Raw genomic sequence first — 22,168 nt, forward strand, 5'->3', positions numbered from 1 at the left:
GTGGGGGGGCATGAGGAGACCCTCCCCAGACACAAGACAGCCTAGCCGCAGGCGGGCCACCGGGCGAGATGAGGAGACCCCGCCCCTCCACGCGCGCGCACACACACACACACACACACGCGGAGCCCCTCCGCCTCAGGCCGGACTCCCGCAGGGCGGCGTGGCGGGCGCCCCCTGGCGGGCGCGGCGGCGGCGCCTGAGTGCGGGCGGGGCGGGCGCGGGGCGGGCGCGGGGCTGCGGCCGGGCCGCCGGGGCGGAGCCAGTGCGGGGCCGGTCCCGACGCCCGAGCGCCCCGCCCCCGCGCGGGCGATGCCGAGCGGCGCGGCTGGCGGCGGGGCCCGGCGCTGAGGCGGCCGGAGAGCGGCCCCGCCATGGGTTTCCTGCACCAGCTGCAGCTGCTGCTCTGGAAGAACGTGACGCTCAAGCGCCGCGGCCCGGTGAGCCCGCGCACGTGCGGCCGGGCGGGCGCGCGCAGACCCCGGGCGGCGCGGCGGGGGCCCCGCACGGCCCTGCGGGCGCCGGGGGCTCCGGGGCGGGGGCGCGCGGGCCGGGCCGCCGGCGATCTCCGTGCGCGGCTGAGTCACGGGCCGGCCGCCTTGCGCAGCGCGCTCCCCGGGGCGGCCGCGGGTGGGGGGCAGGTGGCCCGGGCCCCGGTTGGCAGGAGGGAGGCCGCGGCTGGGCCTGGGCAGAGCGCTGGCCTTGGGGGAGGGGGGCTGCGTCCCGCCGGAGGCTGCGTGTCCGGGGCCCGGCCCCACGGAGCCGGTGGAGGGACCTGTCCCTGCCTCCTCCCGCGCCCCTCCGCCCTTGGGCCGGGCGCGCGGTGATCCCAGCACCCCTCGGGCGCGTCCGCCAGCCTCTGCTGGCCCTCGCTCCTCCGCGATGTCCTTTGGGGACGGCCAGGCCACCCCGAGTCCCAGTGCCCAGTCGTCCGCAGGGGCCAGGTCTCCGGCTGGTCCCCTCCCCGCCGGCTCCTCTGGGGGCTGGGCCCAGGGCAGCCCGGCGACCTGAGGGTGCAGGACTCGGCCGCACAGGGTGACAGGTCCCTGGGGAGAGGCGCACTGGGGAGTGGGGACGTGGCGCTGGCTGCTGCTGGTCCTCAGAGGAGAGGGCTGGGCCCCTTGGGGCTTCTGAAAGGGCCCTGGGGGGTTCTCAGACCGGGTCCCAGGCGGGTGGGGGGCCGAGGAGGGGGCATCCTCTTGCGCAGCCTGGGCCCCGGGACCCCTCGGGTGCACCAGCTCCCGCCTGTGTTCCTGAGAGGGGCTGCGGGCAGGTGGGGTGGCGGCGTCCCTGTGGCCTGGCAGCATGGCCCTGGGCACCTGGGCCTGGCTGGGAGCCAGGATCAGGGACACTCCCTGCCCTGGATGCCTGGGGCTTGGTGGCTGGGGACAGCAGGGCGGGTGGGCAGTGAGCTTGCATTGCTATCAGCCCCAGGTTCTCCTCTGGAATGGCCTCCCAGGGCCTAGGAGCAGAGGCTGCCAGGGGGCCCCTGCATCCAGGGGGCTCCCAGGTCAGGGAGGGGGCGGGGGGCTCGTGGGGCACCTGGCAAGTGGGAAGTGCCCACTGCCCCGGCCTCAGGAGCGGGCTCCCCGTGCGGTCCCATGGCGGGCCTTAGCCCGTGGTCGCTGCCAGGGAGACCTTCACCCAGGGAGGCTGGGTCCTCGCTCCCCTTGCAGTGTGTGCCTGGGGCTGGCTGCGCCCCCTCCCTCCTGGGGAGGGTCCCGGCTCCGTGGCCGGGGGCCTTGCCCGGTGCTGTGTGCCACGCTGGGGGCAGGGTGCACCTGTGCCTGCTGCTTCCCCCTCCCAAGCTCTGTGCCTCGGTTTCCCTGTCAGGGTATGGCAGGTGGACGCGGGTCTGCCCTCGGGCTGCAGGCTGCCCTTGGCCATGCGCTCTGGGTGGCTGTGAGGCAGGGAACCCTTGGGCCCCACTCATCTGCCCCCCCGGACACGGCAGGGAGGGGCACAGGGCCCCGGCGTCAGGCTGGTCTGGAAGGACTGAGCGTTGGTCACCTGCAGGCACCGTGCGGGGCCCCCAGGTGGTGCCTGACCTGTGCCGCCTGCCTGTAACCAGATGCCCCTGCCGCCGCCCGCCCGCCTGCCAACCAGGACTCTCCTCCTCCCGGCAGCGCGTGCGCCGCCGTTGCTATAGCGATGGGGGAGGCAGCCCTGGCCTGTTGCTGCAGTGAGGCAGAGGAGGTGCTGGCGGCAGGGCGGGTGTGGGCGGGGCTGGCACCTCGGACTGACCCCTGCCTCCAGCCACCTGTGCCCCTGCCCGTGTGGCCTGTGCCTGTCCTGCAGCCCTGGGTGCTTGCAGTGCCTCGTGGGCTGGCGCGGGGAGGGGTGGAGGCTGGCACGGGCTGGGCGGGCGTGGGGTGAGGACACACAGCGTGGTGTTCCCGACCACAGAACGCCATTGTCAGCGTGCAGTAAACAGCAGGGGCCCCCTCACCCCGGGGGTGGGGCAGGGGAGGGGGAGGGGCACCTGCCCTCTGCTCCCTGGGCCCCCAGAGGGCACCCCCAGCCTTGTCTCCTAAGAGCTCAGGGGCCCGGGCTAGAGCTGGTAAAAGTCCTGCAGGTGAATCTGACGGGGGACCTCCGAGAACCCCCCCCCCCCGGGAGCAGGTGCTGTCGGGACTCACCCGGGTGCCTGCCCCAGGAGCAGGAGCTTTGGGGGAGGGGCCGGGGCAGAAGGCAGTGCCTCTGGCTGGGAGGCCGATGCCCTGGGCTTGTCCCCCCAGGCCCTCACAGTGGGTGCAGGGCGCGCGGTGGTGGGGAAGAGGGACCATGGGGATTCTGGCAGGTGGCCTGCAAGTTGGGGGCTGGGGTCAGCTGGGCAGGTGCGTGGTCCCAGTGGGCCACCGGCCGGCTCACCTCCCGTGGCCTGGGTGACTGGGGCACGGGCAGCTCGGTGCTCACCCCGTCCTGAGCTCGGCTTCCTGGCCGTGGGGAGGCCGCGGGCACCTGCCGACCCCCGGGCTGCGCGCACAGGCGGCCTCACGGCCTGTCCTTTCCAGTGGGTCCTGGCCTTCGAGATCTTCATCCCGCTGGTCCTCTTCTTCATCCTGCTGGGGCTGCGGCAGAAGAAGCCCACCATCTCCGTGAAGGAAGGTGAGGGCCGCGCGCACGGCCCGGGCCCAGCACGGCGGGCGGGCGGCCCGAGGCTCCCTGTGCCGTCTCGGCCACGGCTCCGGGCTGGGCTGCGGAGCTTACGGCTGGCCAGGGTGGCGGCGAGAGCTGTCGGCCCCTGTGGCCGGCAGGCCGGGGCACTCACTGGTCTCCTCTGTTCTGTTTCGACCCCACCCCCGCATGGTCTCTTGTCCTCGGCCTGGCCTGCATGCAGTCTGTAAGTGCGCCTGTCCTGTCCTCGCCGGCACAGGCAGCCGCCGCAGGGTGCGGCTTCCACCCCACCCCCGGTCCTGCTTGCATTAACGGCCAGCTCTCAACTGGGGCAGGGCGGGCGGATAGGGAACGGCCAGGCTCCCTGGGCTGCTGCTGCCCAGTCGGCCGCGAGGCCGGCTCTCCACCAGGGTGTCCGTGGGGCCACCTGGCCAGGACTCCTAGGGGTGGGGCACCGGGCTGGCCTGGCTGCTCCTACTTCTTACCTCTACTCACCCTGCTAACTGGCTGGCCAGAGAGGTCAGAGGTCACTGCCCCGTGGGACCCTGTGTGCTCCCCAGGGTCTCTGGACGGCCACACCTGAGTTTTATCTGGTGGGGGGGGGCGGTGGTCCCAGGGCTGAAGGCAGAGGCATCCTCGGAGGTCCCCCTGGGAAGTGGTGCTGAGTGTCCCTTTGACCTCTGACCTGCTGGAGTCCCGTGTGCTGGGGCTCCAGGCCCTCTGCCCTGCTCCAGGCACGCTGCCTCCTTGCCCATCCTCCCCGGCGCGTCCCCAGCCCGACCCCCTGCCGGGCCTGACCGCTCCGCCCCTCCTGTCGCCCACCAGCCTTCTACACAGCCGCCCCCCTGACGTCGGCTGGCATCCTGCCGGTCATGCAGTCGCTGTGTCCCGATGGCCAGCGGGACGAGTTCGGCTTCCTGCAGTACGCCAACTCCACGTGAGTGCCCGCCCCGCCCCCGGGAGCCGGCCACCCTGCCCTGCCCCTCCCGATGGGTGACACCCGATGTGGTGCAGGGTCACCCAGCTGCTGGAACGCCTCAACCGCGTGGTAGAGGAGGGCAACCTGTTTGACCCAGCGCGGCCCAGCCTGGGCTCGGAGCTCGAGGCCCTGCGCCAGCACCTGGAGGCCCTCGGCTCGGGCCCAGGCACCTGGGAGAGCGGCGTGGACAGCCCTGCAGGTGCGCCCTGTGGGCAGGGGGAGGGCTGGGGCTGAGGCCTGACGCTGCCGCCACCCCAGTCCATGCTGGTGTGCACGCCGGAGCCTGGGGTGGGCCCTGCCCCCAGCAGCCCCCCAGTCGCTGAGCCACGGTGCCAGGGGCCGGGCCCTGAGCCCACGTGGGTGCCTCCGCCCGGGTGGCCTGGCCCCTTAGCGCCACTCCCTTCCTGTCCAGCGTCCTCCTTCTCGCTGGACTCCGTGACCAGGGACCCCAGGGAGCTCTGGCGCTTCCTGACGCAGAACCTGTCGCTGCCCAACGGCACAGCCCAGGCCCTGCTGGGCGCCCGCGTGGACCCGCCCGAGGTGAGGCGGTGCGGTGGGGACAGCGCCGGCCCTGGCCACGCCCTCTGCCCACCGGGGCAGGAAGGGGGAGGCAAGCGCGGCTGAGCCGTGCGCCCCACACGCCAGGTCCGTCGCCTGCTTTTCGGCCGTTTGCCTGCCCTGGGTGCTGAGTCGGGCTTCCCCAGGGGTCAGGAGCCCTGGAGCCACCTGGGCAGCAGCCCCCTATTCCGGATGGAGGTGAGGAGGCCTTTTGGGGGGACAGGGGGCTGTGCTGCTGGCTCTGTCCAGGTGGGGACGCCTCTGGGGAGCCTGTGGCCAGCAGGGGGCAGGATGGAAGCACGCGTGGCGGCATGGGTGGGCTGGAGGCTGGCCCGAGGCTGCGAGCTCCTGCCATGGCCCCAGCTGTCCCCTGCGTCCGGCCCGCAGGAGCTGCTGCTGGCCCCTGCCCTCCTAGAGCAGCTCACGTGTTCCGGGGAGCTAGGCCAGATCCTCACGGCGCCCCGGGGACAGCAGGCAGCCCTGCAGGCCTACCGGGACGCGGTGTGCAATGGGCAGACTGCGGCTCGTGCCCGGCGCTTCTCCGGGCTGGCCGCTGAGCTCCGGAACCAGCTGGACATGGCCAAGATCGCCCAGCAGGTGAGGCCCTGCCCACCCACTGGCCAGCAGGCCTGCTCACCAGGCTGGAGGAGGCACTGGGGTCACTCGGAGCCCTTGGTGGCTCCCAGGCTCCAGGCCGCGCGTGGGATGGTGCCTGCGGGTGGACGGGCGCCCAGTGCTCCTGAGATGGTGCCGTGACCTGGCCCTCTGCCCTCAGCTGGGCCTGGGTGCCCCCAACGGCTCCGCATCCCAGCAGCAGACGCCCCCCCCGCAGAAGCTGCAGACGCTTCTGGGGGACCTGCTGGACGCCCAGAAGATCCTGCAGGGTGTGGACGTCCTCTCGGCCCTGGCCCTGCTGCTGCCCCAGGGCGCCTGCAAGGGCCGGGCGCCCGCGTCACCGCCCGGCAGCCCCGGAGGGGCGTCCAACGGCACTGGGGCAGGAGCGGGGCCAGGCCCCAACGCCACGGCCGAGGAAGGTGCACCCACGGCGGCGATGCAGGGCCAGTGCTCGGCCTTCGTGCAGCTCTGGGCTGGCCTGCAGCCCATCCTGTGCGGCAACAACCGGTAGGTCGGTGGCGGGGGCCCCCAGGCCTGGCCCAGATGCCCGCTGCCCACTCCTGAGGTCCCTCCCAGCCTAGGCCCCACCCCCGACCCCCTCCCTGTCCCCCCAGCACCATTGAGCCAGAGGCCCCACCCCTGACCCTCTCCCCAGCCAGACCCCTCCCCTGACCCCCTCCCCATCCCCCCAGCACCATTGAGCCAGAGGCCCTGCGCAGCGGCAACATGAGCTCCCTGGGGTTCACAAGCAAGGAGCAGCGGAACCTGGGCCTCCTTGTGCACCTGATGACCAGCAACCCCAAAGTCCTGTACGCGCCGGCCGGCTCCGAGGCCGACCGGGTCATCCAGAAGGTGTGGGCCTGGGCGCCCCGGGCAGGGCGGCTGGGAGAGTCGGTGTGGGAGGGCCGGACCTGATGCACCCGGCCCTCGAGCTCCCGCGCAGCTCTGCAGCTGGGGGCCCCGTGACTGGGGGCGGTGCTGGCGGAAGGGCCCCGCGTCCCGAGACTTCACAGTGGGCGTCTGCGGCCACTGGGAGGCAGAGGTCGTGTCCGGAGCTAGTGGGAGCCCGGGAGGGGAGAGCCTGGCCGAGCCCAGGTCCTGGGCAGAGAGATGGCCACTGAGGATGCTCAGCTGGGGAGATGGGGCCCAGGGACCAAGGGCACAGCGGGCTTCCCATGAGTCCGGGAGGGGCTGGCACTGACCTCCACGCTGCCCGCCCCCTCTGCAGGCCAACGAGACGTTTGCCTTTGTGGGCAACGTGACTCACTACGCCCAGGTCTGGCTCAACATCTCGGCCGAGATCCGCGGCTTCCTGGAGCAGGGCAGGCTGCAGCAGCACCTGCACTGGCTGCAGCAGGTGCCGTGGGGGGGTGGGGCGGGGCCGTGGGGTGGGGCTGGGCGGGGCGGGGCCGTGGGGCGGGGCGGGGAGGGGCCATGGGGCGGGACGGGGCAGGGCGGGGCCGTGGAGGGCGAGGAGGGGCCATGGGGCAGGTGCCGTGGGGGCGGGCGGGGCGGGGTGGGGCGGGGCCGTGAGGGCGGGGCGGGGCCATGGGGCGGGGCAGGGTCGTGGGGCGGGGCCGGGCAGGGCGGGGCCGTGGGGGTGAGCAGGAGGGGCCGTGGAGGGCGAGGAGGGGCCATGGGGCGGGGAGGGGCGGGGTCGTGAGGCGGGGAGGGGCCATGGGGCGGGGAGGGGCGGGGTCGTGAGGCGGGGCGGGGCCGTGGGGGTGGGCAGGGAGGGGCCGTGGAGGGCGAGGAGGGGCCATGGGGCAGGTGCCGTGGGGGCGGGCGGGGCGGGGCCGTGGGGGGGAGGGGCCATGGGGCGGGGAGGGGCGGGGTCGTGAGGCGGGGCGGGGCCGTGGGGGTGGGCAGGGAGGGGCCGTGGAGGGCGAGGAGGGGCCATGGGGCAGGTGCCGTGGGGGCGGGCGGGGCGGGGCCGTGGGGGGGAGGGGCCATGGGGCGGGGAGGGGCGGGGTCGTGAGGCGGGGCGGGGCCATGGGGCGGGGAGGGGCAGGGCGGGGCAGGGTGGGGCCGTGGGGGTGGGCAGGGAGGGGCCGTGGAGGGCGAGGAGGGGCCATGGGGCGGGGCCATGGGGGCGGGGCAGGGCGGGGCGGGGTGGGCTGGGCTGGCCGAGGGGGTGCGGGCCCCCACCCGAGCCGGTGCCTGCCTCCCACTCCGGCAGTACGTGGCGGAGCTTCGGCTGCATCCCGAAGCCATGAACCTGTCTCTGGACGAGCTGCCGCCAGCACTGCGTCACGACAACTTCTCGCTGCCCAACGGCTCGGCCCTCCTGCAGCAGCTGGACACGATTGACAACGCGGCCTGCGGCTGGATCCAGTTCATGTCCAAGGTGGGCCACACGGCCCCCGCCGCTGCCCGGGGCCTCACCCGCCCAGGGCCGGCTGCAACGATGCCCCTGCCCCTAGGTGAGCGTGGACATCTTCAAGGGCTTCCCGGACGAGGAGAGCATTGTCAACTACACACTCAACCAGGCCTACCAGGACAACGTCACCGTGTTCGCCAGTGAGCCGCCCTGCCCAGCCCCAGAGCCGCGTCCAGGCTCGGCCCTCCCACACCCCCTCCAGGGGCTCCAGTCCCAGGGGTGGTCGCCCACAGGACGGCTCCCTTTCTCCTGCCCCAGAGCTGTGTCCAGGCTCGGCCCTGCCCCTGCCCTGCCCCCAGGTGTGATCTTCCAGACCAGGAAGGACGGCACCCTTCCGCCCCACGTCCACTACAAGATCCGCCAGAACTCCAGCTTCACGGAGAAAACCAACGAGATCCGCCGAGCCTACTGGCGGCCGGGCCCCAACACAGGCGGCCGCTTCTACTTCCTATACGGCTTCGTCTGGATCCAGGGTGAGGCCCCGGGGCGTGCGGTGGAGGCGGGTGGGCGGGGGCATGGGGGCGTGGGCTGATGGCCGACCCGGCCCGCAGACATGATGGAGCGTGCCATCATCAACACCTTCGTGGGCCATGACGTGGTGGAGCCGGGCAGCTACGTGCAGGTGTTCCCGTACCCCTGCTACACCCGGGACGAGTGAGTGCCGTGCTGGGCGGGGGTGGGGTTCGCACGGGGGTGGGGGCCCCCCACTCACCCCTGCCCCCAGCTTCCTGTTTGTCATCGAGCACATGATGCCGCTGTGCATGGTGATCTCCTGGGTCTACTCCGTGGCCATGACCATCCAGCACATCGTGGCCGAGAAGGAGCACCGGCTCAAGGAGGTGGGGCCCGGGGCGTCGTGGGGCGGGGCGGGGGCGGGGCCGTGCCTGCTGCTCCGCCCCGGGCCCGACCCGCCTGCTGGCCCGCAGGTCATGAAGACGATGGGCCTGAACAACGCGGTCCACTGGGTGGCCTGGTTCATCACGGGCTTCGTGCAGCTGTCCATCTCGGTGACGGCGCTCACGGCCATCCTCAAGTACGGCCAGGTGCTGCTGCACAGCCACGTGCTCATCATCTGGCTCTTCCTGGCCGTCTACGCCGTGGCCACCATCATGTTCTGGTGCGCCTCGGCCTGGCCCGGGCAGGGGTGGGCGTGGCGCGTGGGCCTGCTCGGGGCGGGGGCCCAGGAGGGCTCCCGGGACCGACGGCCACGTGCCCCCGCCCAGCTTCCTGGTGTCCGTGCTGTACTCCAAGGCCAAGCTGGCCTCAGCCTGTGGCGGCATCATCTACTTCCTGAGCTACGTGCCCTACATGTACGTGGCCATCCGGGAGGAGGTGGCCCATGACAAGATCACTGCCTTCGAAAAGTGCATCGCGGTGAGCAGCGGGGGCCGGGCAGGGCAGGGCCAGGCCGCGGCGTCCACTCCGCCAGCCGCCCGCTGACCCTGCGCTCCCCTCAGTCCCTGATGTCCACGACGGCCTTCGGCCTGGGCTCCAAGTACTTCGCGCTGTACGAGGTGGCCGGTGTGGGCATCCAGTGGCACACGTTCAGCCGGTCCCCCGTGGAGGGGGACGACTTCAACCTGCTGCTGGCCGTCGTCATGCTGATGGTGGACGCGGTCGTGTACGGCGTGCTCACCTGGTACATCGAGGCCGTGCACCCAGGTACCGGCCAGCTCCGGAACGGTCCCCGGGGGCAGCGGGGGCAGCGGGGGCGGCTCCCCAGGCGGGCGCTGGGCCGGTGAGGTGTCTGGTCAGCTCCCCTCCCCTCCCTGGTCCCCAGGCATGTACGGGCTGCCCCGGCCCTGGTACTTCCCACTGCAGAAGTCCTACTGGCTGGGCAGCGGGCGGACGGAGGCGTGGGAGTGGAGCTGGCCGTGGGCCCGCGCCCCCCGCCTCAGCGTCATGGAGGAGGACCAGGCCTGTGCCATGGAGAGCCGGCGCTTCGGTGAGGCAGGCCCCGGGGCGCTGGCTGGGCCTGGGGAGCTGGGGCAGCCCCCGCCCACCTTGCTGACCTGCACCCCCCCCCCCGCCCCGGTGCAGAGGAGATGCGAGGCATGGAAGAGGAGCCCACCCACCTGCCCCTGGTGGTCTGCGTGGACAAGCTCACCAAGGTGTACAAGAATGACAAGAAGATAGCCCTCAACAAGCTGAGCCTCAACCTCTACGAGAACCAGGTGGTCTCCTTCCTGGGCCACAACGGGGCGGGCAAGACCACCACCATGTGAGTGCCCACGCGGGGCTGGGGCGCCCGGGCGCAGGCGGGCGGCTGGGCGGGCGGTCCTGAGCAGCCTCCCTCCAGGTCCATCCTGACCGGCCTGTTCCCACCCACGTCTGGCTCGGCCACCATCTACGGACACGACATCCGCACCGAGATGGACGCGATCCGCAAGAACCTGGGCATGTGCCCGCAGCACAACGTGCTCTTCGACCGCCTCACCGTGGAGGAGCACCTGTGGTTCTACTCGCGGCTCAAGAGCATGGCGCAGGCCGAGATTCGCAAGGAGATGGACAAGTGGGCGGGGCTCGGGTGGGGGCGGGGCCGGGCCGCGGGGGGGGGGCGAAGGCGGGGTCGGGGAACGCAGCGTCCAGGGCGGGGGCGGAGCCGGGCCCGGTGGGGGGTGGAGGTGGGGCCTGGCACCTGGGGGAGGATGCCGGGCGGCGCCCGGGGCGGGAGGGCCCACGTCCTGCTGCATCCGCCCAGGATGATCGAAGACCTGGAGCTGTCCAACAAGCGGCACTCGCTGGTGCAGACGCTGTCTGGGGGCACCAAGCGTAAGCTCTCCGTGGCCATCGCCTTCGTGGGCGGCTCCCGCGCTGTCATCCTGGATGAGCCCACCGCCGGCGTGGACCCCTACGCCCGCCGAGCCATCTGGGACCTCATCTTGAAGTACAAGCCGGGTGCGTGGGGCCCGCGGGGGTGTGCGCCTGTGCCCTGCGCGCCTGTGCTGCGGCCGCGCCCCCCTGACCGCCCCCGGTCCCGCAGGACGCACCATCCTGCTGTCCACCCACCACATGGACGAGGCCGACCTGCTGGGCGACCGCATCGCCATCATCTCCCACGGGAAGCTCAAGTGCTGCGGCTCCCCCCTCTTCCTCAAGGGCGCCTACGGCGACGGGTACCGCCTCACGCTGGTTAAGCGGCCTGCGGAGCCTGGGGGTCCCCAAGGTCTGTGCTGAGGCCACCCCTGCCCTGGGCCCCGTCCCGCAGGCCCCGAGACGGAGAGGCGGGCCCGGGATGCGGGCTGAGCCCTGCCGGCCACCCCTGGCGACCTGGTCCGCGCCCCGGGCGCCTCCGCCCCAGCTCCCCGGGGTGAATGCCGCCTGCCCCCCTTCCCCCCCAGAGCCAGGGCTGCCATCCAGCCCCCCAGGCCGGGCCCAGCTGAGCCACTGCTCCGAGCCGCAGGTGTCCCAGTTCATCCGCAAGCACGTGGCCTCCTGCCTGCTGGTGTCCGACACGAGCACCGAGCTCTCCTACATCCTGCCCAGCGAGGCCACCAAGAAGGGGGCTTTCCAGCGCCTCTTCCAGGTGAGCGCATGGGGGCGGCGTGGGGCGGGGAAGGCATGGAAGGGCGTGGCCGGAGGCGTGGGGGGATGGGCATGGTGGGGCGTGGCCGGAGGCGTGGGCAGAGGCGGGGATGGGGCGTGGGCAGAGGCGGGGCTGCGGCGTGTCATGGCGGGGGCGTGGTAGAGGCGGGGATGAGGCGTGTCATAGCGGGGGCGTGGCAGAGGCGTGGCAGAGACGGGGAACAGGGCGTGGCTGGGGCTTGTCATGGCGGGGCTCGCGGCAGGTGCTGAGCCTCCCGGCCCTGTCTAGAGCCTGGAGTGCAGCCTGGACGCCCTGCACCTGAGCAGCTTCGGGCTGATGGACACGACGCTCGAGGAGGTGTTCCTGAAGGTGTCGGAGGAGGACCAGTCACTGGAGAACAGCGAGGCCGGTGAGGGCCCGCCGCCCGCCCCCAGGCCCTCCAGGACCTGTGAGGCTGCCTGGTCCCGCGGATGGGGGCTCCAGACTCGCGGGCGGGGGTCCTGAGCCCCACCCCCTCCGCCGGGGCCTGTTTCCACAGACATGAAGGAGTCCAGGAAGGAGGCGCTGCCCGGGACGGGGGGCCTGGCGTCGGCGCAGGGTCCGGCCGGCAACCTGGCGCGGTGCGCGGAGCTGGCCCAGTCGCAGGCGTCGCTGCAGTCCGTGTCCTCGGTGGGCTCCGCCCGCGGCGACGAGGGAGCCGGCTACGCCGACGTCTACGGCGACTACCGCCCCCTCCTCGACAGCGAGAACGCGCAGGACGCCGAGGGCGCCAGCCTGCAAGGTGGGGGCGGCCGGGGGCGGCTGGCGGGCCCGGCGCGGGGCGCGCGCCGCCGGCTCAGCCCGCGCCTGTCTGTGCAGAGGCCGAGGCCGAGGCCCCCACGCGGGCCGGCCAGAGCGGCCGCAAGCTGGAGGGCTGGTGGCTGAAGGTGCGCCAGTTCCACGGGCTGCTAGTCAAGCGCTTCCACTGTGCCCGCCGCAACTCCAAGGCCCTCTGCTCCCAGATCCTACTGCCCGCCTTCTTCGTCTGCGTGGCCATGACCGTGGCGCTGTCCGTGCCCGAGATCGGTAGGGCCCCCTGCCCCACTGGGCCTCTGGGGTCTGCGGCCTAGGGGCTGCTGGCCGGCGTGGGCACTGGCTGGCTCCTGCTGTCCCCACAGGTGACCTGCCTCCGCTTGTGCTGTCCCCCTCCCAGTACCACAACTACACCCAGCCACGCGGCAACTTCATTCCCTATGCCAATGAGGAGCGCCGGGAATACCGGTGAGGCCTCGGTGGAGGGGGTGATGGGGGGGGAGCCAGGGCGGGCCGCGGGGGTGGGGGCAGGGCCCAGCCCGGAGAGGCCCCCACTCCTGCCCTTGCACCTGCAGGCTCCGACTGTCACCCGACGCCAGCCCCCAGCAGCTGGTGAGCACCTTCCGCCTGCCCTCGGGGGTCGGCGCCACCTGTGTGCTCAAGTCCCCGGCCAATGGCTCGCTGGGGCCGGTGCTGAACCTCAGCAGCGGGGAGTCCCGGCTCCTGGCCGCCCGCTTCTTCGACAGCATGTGCCTGGAGTCTTTCACGCAGGGGCTGCCACTGTCCAACTTCGTGCCGCCCCCTCCCTCGCCCGCCCCGTCCGACGCCCCGCTGGCCCCGGAGGAGGACCTGCTGCCGCCCTGGAACGGCTCCCTGCCGCCCACCGCCGGCCCAGGTACCGCTGGGCTCCGGGGCAGAGGCGGGGTGGGCGCCACGCCGGGCCGCTCACCGTGCCGCGCTGTGCCCGCAGAGACCTGGACGTCAGCGCCATCCCTGCCGCGCCTGGTGCGGGAGCCAGTCCGCTGCACCTGCTCCGCGCAGGGCACGGGCTTCTCCTGCCCCAGCAGCGTGGGCGGGCACCCGCCCCAGATGCGCGTGGTCACCGGCGACATCCTGACCGACATCACCGGCCACAACGTCTCCGAATACCTGCTCTTCACCTCTGACCGCTTCCGGCTGCACCGGTGAGCCTGCACGGACGGGTGTGGGCGAGGGGCCGCTGGCCAGCGCCTGCCTGGCCCTCTCACCTTCCACCTCCCGTCAGGTACGGGGCCATCACCTTTGGCAACGTCCTGAAGTCCATCCCCGCTTCCTTTGGTGCTCGGGCCCCACCCATGGTGCGGAAGATCGCGGTGCGCAGGGCAGCCCAGGTGCGTGCGGTGGGGGCTGGGGCCCCGAGGCAGCCGGCCCCGCCTGGGGTCTGCTGTGGCCCAGGGGAGTCCTGGGGTCTCTGCCCCCTCCCCCACTCCCTCCCCCAGGTGTCCCACCACCCTCCCCCCAGGGGTCCCGCCCCTCCCCCAGGTGTCCCACCACCCTCCCCCCAGGGGTCCCGCCCCTCCCCCAGGTGTCCCACCACCCTCCTCCCAGGGGTCCAGCCCCTCCCCCAGGTGTCCCACCACCCTCTGCCCAGGGGTCCCACGCCCCTCCCCCAGGTGTCCCGCCACCCTCCCCCTGGGTGTCCCACGCCCCTCCCCCAGGTGTCCCGCCCCTCCCCCCAGGTATCCTGCCCCTCCCCCCGTGCCCAGCGCCCTCTCCCCCCAGGTCTTCTACAACAACAAGGGCTACCACAGCATGCCCACCTACCTCAACAGCCTCAACAACGCCATCCTGCGCGCCAACCTGCCCAAGAGCAAGGGGAACCCGGCAGCCTATGGTGAGCCCGGGCGGTGGGGGCGGGGGCCGGTGGGGCAGGGCTGAGGCTGCCCCTCCTCCTCTGTACGCAGGCATCACCGTCACCAACCACCCCATGAACAAGACCAGCGCCAGCCTCTCCCTGGACTACCTGTAGGCGGGGGTGGCCGGGCCGGGGCGGGCGGGGGCGGGCGGGGCAGGGCGGCTGGCGGCCCTGTGCGGGGCTGAGCTGCCGGCCACGCCCCCAGGCTGCAGGGCACGGACGTGGTCATCGCCATCTTCATCATCGTGGCCATGTCCTTCGTGCCGGCCAGCTTCGTGGTCTTTCTGGTGGCTGAGAAGTCCACCAAGGCCAAGCACCTGCAGTTCGTGAGCGGCTGCAGCCCGGTCATCTACTGGCTGGCCAACTACGTGTGGGACATGGTGCGTGGCCCGGGGGGCCCTCCCCTGCCCGCCCTAGGCCGCCCAGACCTCTCACCCACTCCCCCGCCCCCGGCAGCTCAACTACCTGGTCCCGGCCACCTGCTGCATCATCATCCTGTTCGTGTTCGACCTGCCGGCCTACACGTCGCCCACCAACTTCCCGGCCGTGCTCTCGCTCTTCCTGCTGTACGGGTGAGGGGCCGCGGCACGGCCGGGCCGCCGGGGCAGGGGGTCCGGGGCCACCGGTGACCGCCTGCCGCCCACAGGTGGTCCATCACGCCCATCATGTACCCCGCCTCCTTCTGGTTCGAGGTCCCCAGCTCAGCCTACGTGTTCCTCATCGTCATCAACCTCTTCATCGGCATCACAGCTACTGTGGCCACCTTCCTGCTGCAGCTGTTCGAGCACGACAAGGTGGGGGGCAGGCAGGGGTGGGAGCCGATAGCCGGTGTGGGGTGTGGAGGGCAAGGCCGGGGCAGGTAGGGAGGGGTGGCTGAAGGCAGGTGGGGGGGGCGAGGGTTGGCATGCAGAGAGGTGGGGGGACAGGACCTGCTGGCAGGTGGGTGTGGGGCGGGGCCATTGGGCAGACAGGAGGGGGTGGGGCTGGGGGGCAGAAAGGGGTGGGGCCAGCGGGTAGGCAAATGGGGCGGGGCCAGGGCAGGCAGATGGGGCGGGGCCAGGGCAGGCAGATGGGGCGGGGCCAGGGCAGACAGGTGGGGGTGGGACAGGGGCAGGCAGATGGGGGTGGGGCCAGGGCAGGCAGATGGGGCGGGGCCAGGGCAGACGGGTGGGGGTGGGACAGGGGCAGGCAGATGGAGGTGGGGCCAGGGCAGGCAGATGGGGCGGGGCCAGGGCAGACGGGTGGGGGTGGGACAGGGGCAGGCAGATGGGGTGGGGCTGGGGCAGGGGTGCTGAGCCTGTAACCCCGCGGCCCCCAGGACCTGAAGCTCGTCAACAGTTACCTCAAGAGCTGCTTCCTGATCTTCCCCAACTACAACCTGGGCCACGGGCTCATGGAGATGGCGTACAACGAGTACATCAACGAGTACTACGCCAAGATCGGTGAGCCGTGGCGCCCGGGGCGGGGCTGCCCTGCGCCCGCACAGGCCTTGAACCCGCTGCCCCGCAGGCCAGTTCGACAAGATGAAGTCGCCGTTCGAGTGGGACATCGTCACGCGCGGGCTGGTGGCCATGACGGCCGAGGGCTTTGTCGGCTTCCTCCTCACCATCCTGTGCCAGTACAACTTCCTGCGGCAGCCACAGTGAGCCGGGCGCTGCAGGGGTGGGGGCTGGGCCGGGGGGGACAGAGGCCGGGCGCTGCAGGGGCAGGGGCGGGGGTTGGAGGGATGGAGGCCGGGCGCTGCCCACCCCCCACCGCAGCCACAGTGACCCCAGGGGCGGGGGGGACGGAGGCCGGGCACTGCCCACCCCCCACCGCAGCCACAGTGACCCCAGAGGCGGGGGGGATGGAGGCCGGGCACTGCCCACCCCCCACCGCAGCCACAGTGACCCCAGGGGCGGGGGGGACGGAGGCCGGGCACTGCCCACCCCCCACCGCAGCCACAGTGACCCCAGGGGCGGGGGGGACGGAGGCCGGGCACTGCCCACCCCCCACCGCAGCCACAGTGACCCCAGGGGCGGGGGGGATGGAGGCCGGGCGCTGCCCACCCTGTCTCCCCAGGCGCATGCCAGTGTCCACCAAGCCAGTGGAGGATGACGTGGACGTGGCCAGCGAGCGGCAGCGCGTGCTCCGTGGGGACGCTGACAACGACATGGTCAAGATCGAGAACCTGACCAAGGTGGCCTGGGCCGGGCCAGCGGGCGGCAGGGCGTGGTGTGCCCAGGCCTCTGCCTTGCTCAACGGGCACCCCGCGCCGTCCAGGTGTACAAGTCCCGGAAGATCGGGCGCATCCTGGCCGTGGACCGCCTGTGCCTGGGAGTCCGCCCTGGCGAGTGCTTCGGCCTCCTGGGCGTCAACGGCGCGGGCAAGACCAGCACCTTCAAGATGCTGACGGGGGACGAGAGCACCACGGGGGGCGAGGCCTTCGTCAACGGGCACAGGTACGGGGGGGGCACCGGTGCTCAGAGCACTGCCCCAGGTCAGGTGGGGGCCCAGGGCGCACGGGGGCTGGTGGAGCTGCCCCAGGTCAGGTGGGGGCACAGGGCACTCGGGGGCTGGTGGAGCTGCCCCAGGTCGGGGGGGGCACAGGGCGCTCGGGGGCTCAGGGAGCTGCCCCAGGTCAGGTGGGGGCCCAGGGCGCACGGGGGCTGGTGGAGCTGCCCCAGGTCAGGTGGGGGCCCAGGGCGCACGGGGGCTGGTGGAGCTGCCCCAGGTCGGGGGGGGCACAGGGCGCTCGGGGGCTCAGGGAGCTGCCCCAGGTCAGGTGGGGGCCCAGGGCGCACGGGGGCTGGTGGAGCTGCCCCAGGTCAGGTGGGGGCCCAGGGCGCACGGGTGCTCAGGGAGCTGCCCCAGGTCGGGGGGGGGCCCAGGGCGCACGGGGGCTGGTGGAGCTGCCCCAGGTCAGGTGGGGGCCCAGGGCGCTCGGGGGCTCAGGGAGCTGCCCCAGGTCGGGGGGGGCCCAGGGCGCACGGGGGCTCAGGGAGCTGCCCCAGGTCAGGTGGGGGCCCAGGGCGCTCGGGGGCTGGTGGAGCTGCCCCAGGTCAGGTGGGGGCCCAGGGCGCTCGGGGGCTGGTGGAGCTGCCCCAGGTCAGGTGGGGGCCCAGGGCGCTCGGGGGCTCAGGGAGCTGCCCCAGGTCAGGTGGGGGCCCAGGGTGCACGGGGGCTGGTGGAGCTGCCCCAGGTCAGGTGGGGGCCCAGGGCGCACGGGGGCTGGTGGAGCTGCCCCAGGTCAGGTGGGGGCCCAGGGCGCACGGGGGCTCAGGGAGCTGCCCCAGGTCAGGTGGGGGCCCAGGGCACTCGGGGGCTGGTGGAGCTGCCCCAGGTCAGGGGGGGGCACAGGGCGCTCGGGGGCTCAGGGAGCTGCCCCAGGTCAGGGGGGGGCACAGGGCGCTCGGGGGCTCAGGGAGCTGCCCCAGGTCAGGTGGGGGCCCAGGGCGCTCGGGGGCTCAGGGAGCTGCCCCAGGTCAGGTGGGGGCCAGGGCGCTCGGGGGCTCAGGGAGCTGCCCCAGGTCAGGTGGGGCAGGGCACTCGGGGGCTGGTGGAGCTGCCCCAGGTCAGGTGGGGGCACAGGGCACTCGGGGGCTGGTGGAGCTGCCCCAGGTCAGGTGGGGGCACAGGGCGCTCGGGTGCTCAGGGAGCTGCCCCAGGTCAGGTGGGGGCCCAGGGCGCTCGGGGGCTGGTGGAGCTGCCCCAGGTCGGGGGGGGCCAGGGCGCTCGGGGGCTCAGGGAGCTGCCCCAGGTCAGGTGGGGGCCCAGGGCGCTCGGGGGCTCAGGGAGCTGCCCCAGGTCAGGGGGGGGCCCAGGGCGCTCGGGGGCTCAGGGAGCTGCCCCAGGTCAGGTGGGGGCCCAGGGCGCTCGGGGGCTGGTGGAGCTGCCCCAGGTCAGGTGGGGGCCCAGGGCGCTCGGGGGCTCAGGGAGCTGCCCCAGGTCAGGTGGGGGCCCAGGGCGCTCGGGGGCTGGTGGAGCTGCCCCAGGTCAGGTGGGGGCCCAGGGCGCTCGGGTGCTCAGGGAGCTGCCCCAGGTCGGGGGGGGCAGGGCACTCGGGGGCTGGTGGAGCTGCCCCAGGTCGGGGGGGGCAGGGCACTCGGGGGCTCAGGGAGCTGCCCCAGGTCAGGTGGGGGCACAGGGCGCACGGGTGCTCAGGGAGCTGCCCCAGGTCAGGTGGGGGCACAGGGCGCACGGGTGCTCAGGGAGCTGCCCCAGGTCAGGTGGGGGCACAGGGCGCATGGGGGCTCAGGGAGCTGCCCCAGGTCGGGGGGGGCAGGGCACTCGGGGGCTGGTGGAGCTGCTCTGGTGCTCCGGGTTGTTGGTGGCTCAGGGTGGGGCAGGGCACACGGGCTCAGGGTGCTGCTCCGGGTCGGGGTGGGGGCCCAGGTGCGGCAGGGCACACGGGCTCAGGGTGCTGCTCCGGGTCGGGGTGGGGGCCCAGGTGCGGCAGGGCACACGGGCTCAGGGTGCTGCTCCGGGTCGGGGTGGGGGCCCAGGTGCGGCAGGGCACACGGGCTCAGGGTGCTGCTCCGGGTCGGGGTGGGGGCCCAGGTGCGGCAGGGCACACGGGCTCAGGGCGCTGCTCTGGGTCGGGGGGGGGGGGGCAGGGTGCGGCAGGGCACACGGGCTCAGGGTGCTGCTCCGGGTCGGGGTGGGGGCCCAGGGTGTGGCAGGGCACACGGGCTCAGGTGCTCAGGTGCTCACGGCCCTGCCGCCCCCAGCGTGCTCAGGGAGCTGCTTCAGGTGCAGCAGAGCCTGGGCTACTGCCCCCAGTTCGACGCCCTGTTCGATGAGCTCACGGCGCGGGAGCACCTGCAGCTCTACACGCGGCTGCGCGGTGTGCCCTGGAAGGAGGAGGCCCGGGTGAGGGTCCTGCGGGGGGCGGGGGGCGGGCGTGCCCTGGAAGGAGGAGGCCCGGGTGAGGGTCCTGCGGGGGGCGGGGGGCGGGCGTGCCCTGGAAGGAGGAGGCCCGGGTGAGGGTCCTGCGGGGGGCGGGGGGCGGGCGTGCCCTGGAAGGAGCAGGCCCCGAGTGAGGGTCCGGCTGGGGGCAGGGGCGGGCCCTGACGGCCCCTTCCCTCCAGGTGGTGAAGTGGGCCCTGGAGAAGCTGGAGCTGACCAAGTACGCAGACAAACCGGCCGGCACCTACAGCGGCGGCAACAAACGCAAGCTCTCTACAGCCATCGCCCTGATCGGGTCCCCCGCCTTCATCTTCCTGGTGAGCCTCTGGGGAGGGGCCCCCACCTTCCTCTTCCTGGGGAGCCCCCGGGAGGGGTCCCCGCCTTCTCTTCCTGGGGAGCCCCCCAGGGAGGGGTCCCCACCTTCCTCTTCCTGGGGTGCCCCCGGGAGGGATCCCCACCTTCTCTTCCTGGGGAGCCCCATAGCACGGGGCTTTGGTCCCCACCGCCCACTGCCCTTTTCCTGGGCCCCAGCCAGTGCTGGCCTGGCAGGGCCCGTGCCGTGAGCCCGGCAGCGGCTGAGCCCGATGCCCGCCCCCAGGATGAGCCCACCACGGGCATGGACCCCAAGGCCCGGCGCTTCCTCTGGAACCTCATTCTGGACCTCATCAAGACGGGCCGCTCCGTGGTGCTCACGTCCCACAGGTGAGCTCGCCCCCCGCCGCCGCGCCCCGCCCCCGGGGCCCGCTGTGCCAGCCTGTGTCTCCGCCCCAGCATGGAGGAGTGCGAGGCCCTGTGCACGCGCCTGGCCATCATGGTGAACGGTCGGCTGCGCTGCTTAGGCAGCATCCAGCACCTGAAGAACCGGTGAGCCGCGGCGGGGGCGGGGCGGGGCGGGGCCTGGGGCCGCGGGGGGCGGGGGCGGGGGCGGGGCCTGGGGCCGGCGGGGGTCTGGGGGCGGGGCGGGGCCTGGGGCCGGCGGGGGTCTGGGGAGGGGGCGGGGCCTGGGGCCAGCGGGGGTCTGGGGGCGGGGCCTGGGGCGGGCCGAGGCCTGGGGCCGGCGGGGGTCTGGGGCGGGGCGGGGCCTGGGGCCGGCGGGGGTCTGGGAGCAGGGCCTAGGGCGGCGGGAGCAGGGCGGGGCGGGGCCTGGGGCTGGTGGGGGTCTGGGGGCGGGGTGGGGCCTGGGGCCGCGGGGGGCGGGGGCGGGGGGGGGGCCTGGGGCCAGCGGGGGTCTGGGGGCGGGGCCTGGGGCGGGGCGGGGCCTGGGCCGGCGGGGGTCTGGGGGCGGGGCAGGGTCTGCGGGCCCGGCGGGGCTTTGCTGGCGGCACAGGGCCCCGGCCTCCCACCTGTGCCGCCAGCTTTGGAGACGGCTACATGATCACCGTCCGGACCAAGAGCAGCCAGAACGTGAAGGAGGTGGTGCGGTTCTTCACCCGCAACTTCCCGGAGGCCATGCTCAAGGTGGGCGGGGCTCGGGGCGGGGCGGGCCCGGGCCCCGCCCCCCGCCGCCCCTCTGACTGCCGGCCGCCGCCCAGGAGCGACACCACACGAAGGTGCAGTACCAGCTCAAGTCGGAGCACATCTCGCTGGCCCAGGTGTTCAGCAAGATGGAGCAGGTGGTCGGCGTGCTGGGCATCGAGGACTACTCGGTCAGCCAGACCACCCTGGACAACGTGAGTGCTCACCCGGCCCTGCCCCGCCCCCCGCCCGCCCGCCCGCTCCAGCGCCCACCGCCCCGCCCCGCCTGCCAGGTGTTCGTGAACTTCGCCAAGAAGCAGAGTGACAGCCTGGAGCAGGAGATCGAGCCGCCCTCGGCCCTGCAGTCCCCGCTCGGCCGCCTGCTCAGCCTGCTGCGGCCCCGGCCGGCCCCCACGGAGCTCCGGGCGCTAGCGGCCGATGAGCCGGAGGACCTGGACACGGAGGATGAGGGCCTCATCAGCTTCGAGGAGGAGCGGGTGAGCCGGCGGGCCGCCCCGGAGCGTCGGGGAGGGGGAGCCAGAGGGGCGCCTGCCGTCCTGAGGTCAGGGGAGACAGCATGGGGGTGGCAGGGACAGGGCCTGGGACAGGGCAGGACGCAGTGGCCACTGGACTCGGCAGAGGCCCTGGGGGAGGCCAGGGGCGGGGTCCAGGCAGGGGCGGCCCCCACAAGGCCGGCCTGTCTGTTCCCACCAGGCCCAGCTCTCCTTCAACACGGACACTCTCTGCTGACCACCCGGAGCTGGGACAGGGACGCACGGTGGGGACATCCGTGTCCCCGCGCCACCTGCCAGGGCCTGGGGCGGAGGCTTAGGACCAAGGGGCTCCTCCTGCCCTCTGGCCCGGCACTGTCCTCGGCCCTGTCCTGTGGTCACTGTGGCCCTGGCCCATTTGTGCCAAAGGCTGGCCCGGCCCCGGGCTGCGCACACCCTCACCCTGCTCTGCCTTAAAGCCTGGGGGTCCGGCCTGGCCCCTCGCCCGCCCACCCAGCTCTGCCCACCGCCCTGGGGTGACCTGGGCTGCTCCGGGAGCTCCCCAGCCTTTACCGGCTTCTCTGACTCTGGCGGAGGGGCGGGGCCTCGCTCAGGCTGGGCGGTCTCACCTGGCCCTGCTCTGCAGGTGGCCGCCCTGGGGGTGGGGGCGGGGCGGGGCGGGGCAGGTGGAGCAGTGTGGAGAAGCTGCCCCCTCCGAACAGGTGGGGGCCCAGGCCCTGCCCCAGCCCCTTCCTCCTGCCTTCGCTCCCCCAGCTTGGCCCCCTGCCGACCCCACCCACCTGGGAGCTGGACCTGTACATAGAGCACAGATGTTTGTTTTCAATAAATAAACAGAAAAGCCCTGGGTGCCTGTGTGCTTGCCTGCCAGGGGCTGGCTGTCCCCCAGTGAGCCGCACACGGGGAGCAGCTCTGCCGGGGCCCAGGTGTGGAGCCCGAGGCAGTCGCCCGACATTCCCTGGGGCCCCACAAGGGGCAGGTTCCCCCCCGGGGGCTGAACGGGGGGGAGGGGCTGTGCCCACCTGCACTCCGTCTCACCTGGTTGCTCCCTGTCTGGACACCGGAGCCCCTGGGCAGGCGGGAGAGCCTGGGGCAGAGAGCCCAGGGAGCCGTGCAGGCAGGGGCCGGGGGCTGCTGAGGCCTTGTCCCACACTGACCCACACCTGGGATCAGCTGTGCACCTGCTGCACAAGGTGACTGGGGACAGCAACACGGGCCTCGCCCTGACCGGAAGGGCGGGGGCCAGCACTGCAGCTGTGCCACGGGGTCTCCTTGGCCTGAGCCGCTCCTGCAAGCCCCCCCTGGGGTGAGGGATGTGGGCGTGGACCGCAGCTCTGGCTCCTCCTCCCCTTTTTCCTCTTTGAAGACTGATTTGTTTGAAAATCGATGGAGGGAGAGCTCGTCCATCCCCCGGGTCACTACCCAGATGGCTGCAGTGGCCTGGCCTGGGCCAGGAGCC

At 73.4% G+C, this 22,168-nt stretch overlaps 1 protein-coding gene across 1 annotated transcript; it reads left to right on the forward strand.

Annotated features, from left to right (window-relative positions):
* The first annotated feature begins 328 nt into the window (after nt 1-328).
* On the forward strand, nt 329-21,547 carry ABCA2 (ATP binding cassette subfamily A member 2). The gene is made up of 48 exons (XM_062207228.1): nt 329-437; nt 3,012-3,105; nt 3,940-4,051; nt 4,129-4,292; nt 4,506-4,633; nt 4,739-4,849; nt 5,039-5,248; nt 5,427-5,773; nt 5,959-6,118; nt 6,495-6,623; nt 7,446-7,613; nt 7,690-7,786; nt 7,946-8,119; nt 8,198-8,300; nt 8,371-8,485; nt 8,573-8,763; nt 8,870-9,020; nt 9,104-9,308; nt 9,427-9,591; nt 9,687-9,867; nt 9,946-10,158; nt 10,348-10,544; nt 10,630-10,812; nt 10,988-11,172; nt 11,461-11,581; nt 11,711-11,953; nt 12,031-12,237; nt 12,330-12,432; nt 12,540-12,859; nt 12,935-13,148; nt 13,229-13,334; nt 13,726-13,837; nt 13,908-13,968; nt 14,064-14,238; nt 14,315-14,430; nt 14,505-14,652; nt 15,177-15,300; nt 15,368-15,500; nt 15,920-16,037; nt 16,121-16,299; nt 18,568-18,709; nt 18,928-19,062; nt 19,344-19,447; nt 19,517-19,609; nt 20,101-20,203; nt 20,278-20,415; nt 20,494-20,697; nt 20,915-21,547. Exons 1-48 carry the CDS (start codon nt 372-374, stop codon nt 20,948-20,950), a joined length of 7,284 nt encoding a protein of 2,427 aa, XP_062063212.1. The 5' UTR covers nt 329-371; the 3' UTR covers nt 20,951-21,547.
* Nucleotides 21,548-22,168: the final 621 nt, after the last annotated feature.

Source organism: Lepus europaeus, chromosome 12, assembly GCF_033115175.1.
Source record: "Lepus europaeus isolate LE1 chromosome 12, mLepTim1.pri, whole genome shotgun sequence".
Lineage (NCBI taxonomy): Eukaryota > Metazoa > Chordata > Mammalia > Lagomorpha > Leporidae > Lepus > Lepus europaeus.

What these genes read in the sequence shown, in the direction of transcription:
- ABCA2 (XM_062207228.1), top strand. Translation starts at nt 372, where the DNA reads ATGGGTTTCCTGCACCAGCTGCAGCTGCTGCTCTGGAAGAACGTGACG. An exon ending in GCCCCCTATTCCGGATGGAG is followed by an intron (nt 4,850 to 5,038) that starts GTGAGGAGGCCT and finishes TCCGGCCCGCAG; the next exon opens with GAGCTGCTGCTGGCCCCTGC. An exon ending in GGAGCCTGGGGGTCCCCAAG is followed by an intron (nt 10,813 to 10,987) that starts GTCTGTGCTGAG and finishes CTTCCCCCCCAG; the next exon opens with AGCCAGGGCTGCCATCCAGC.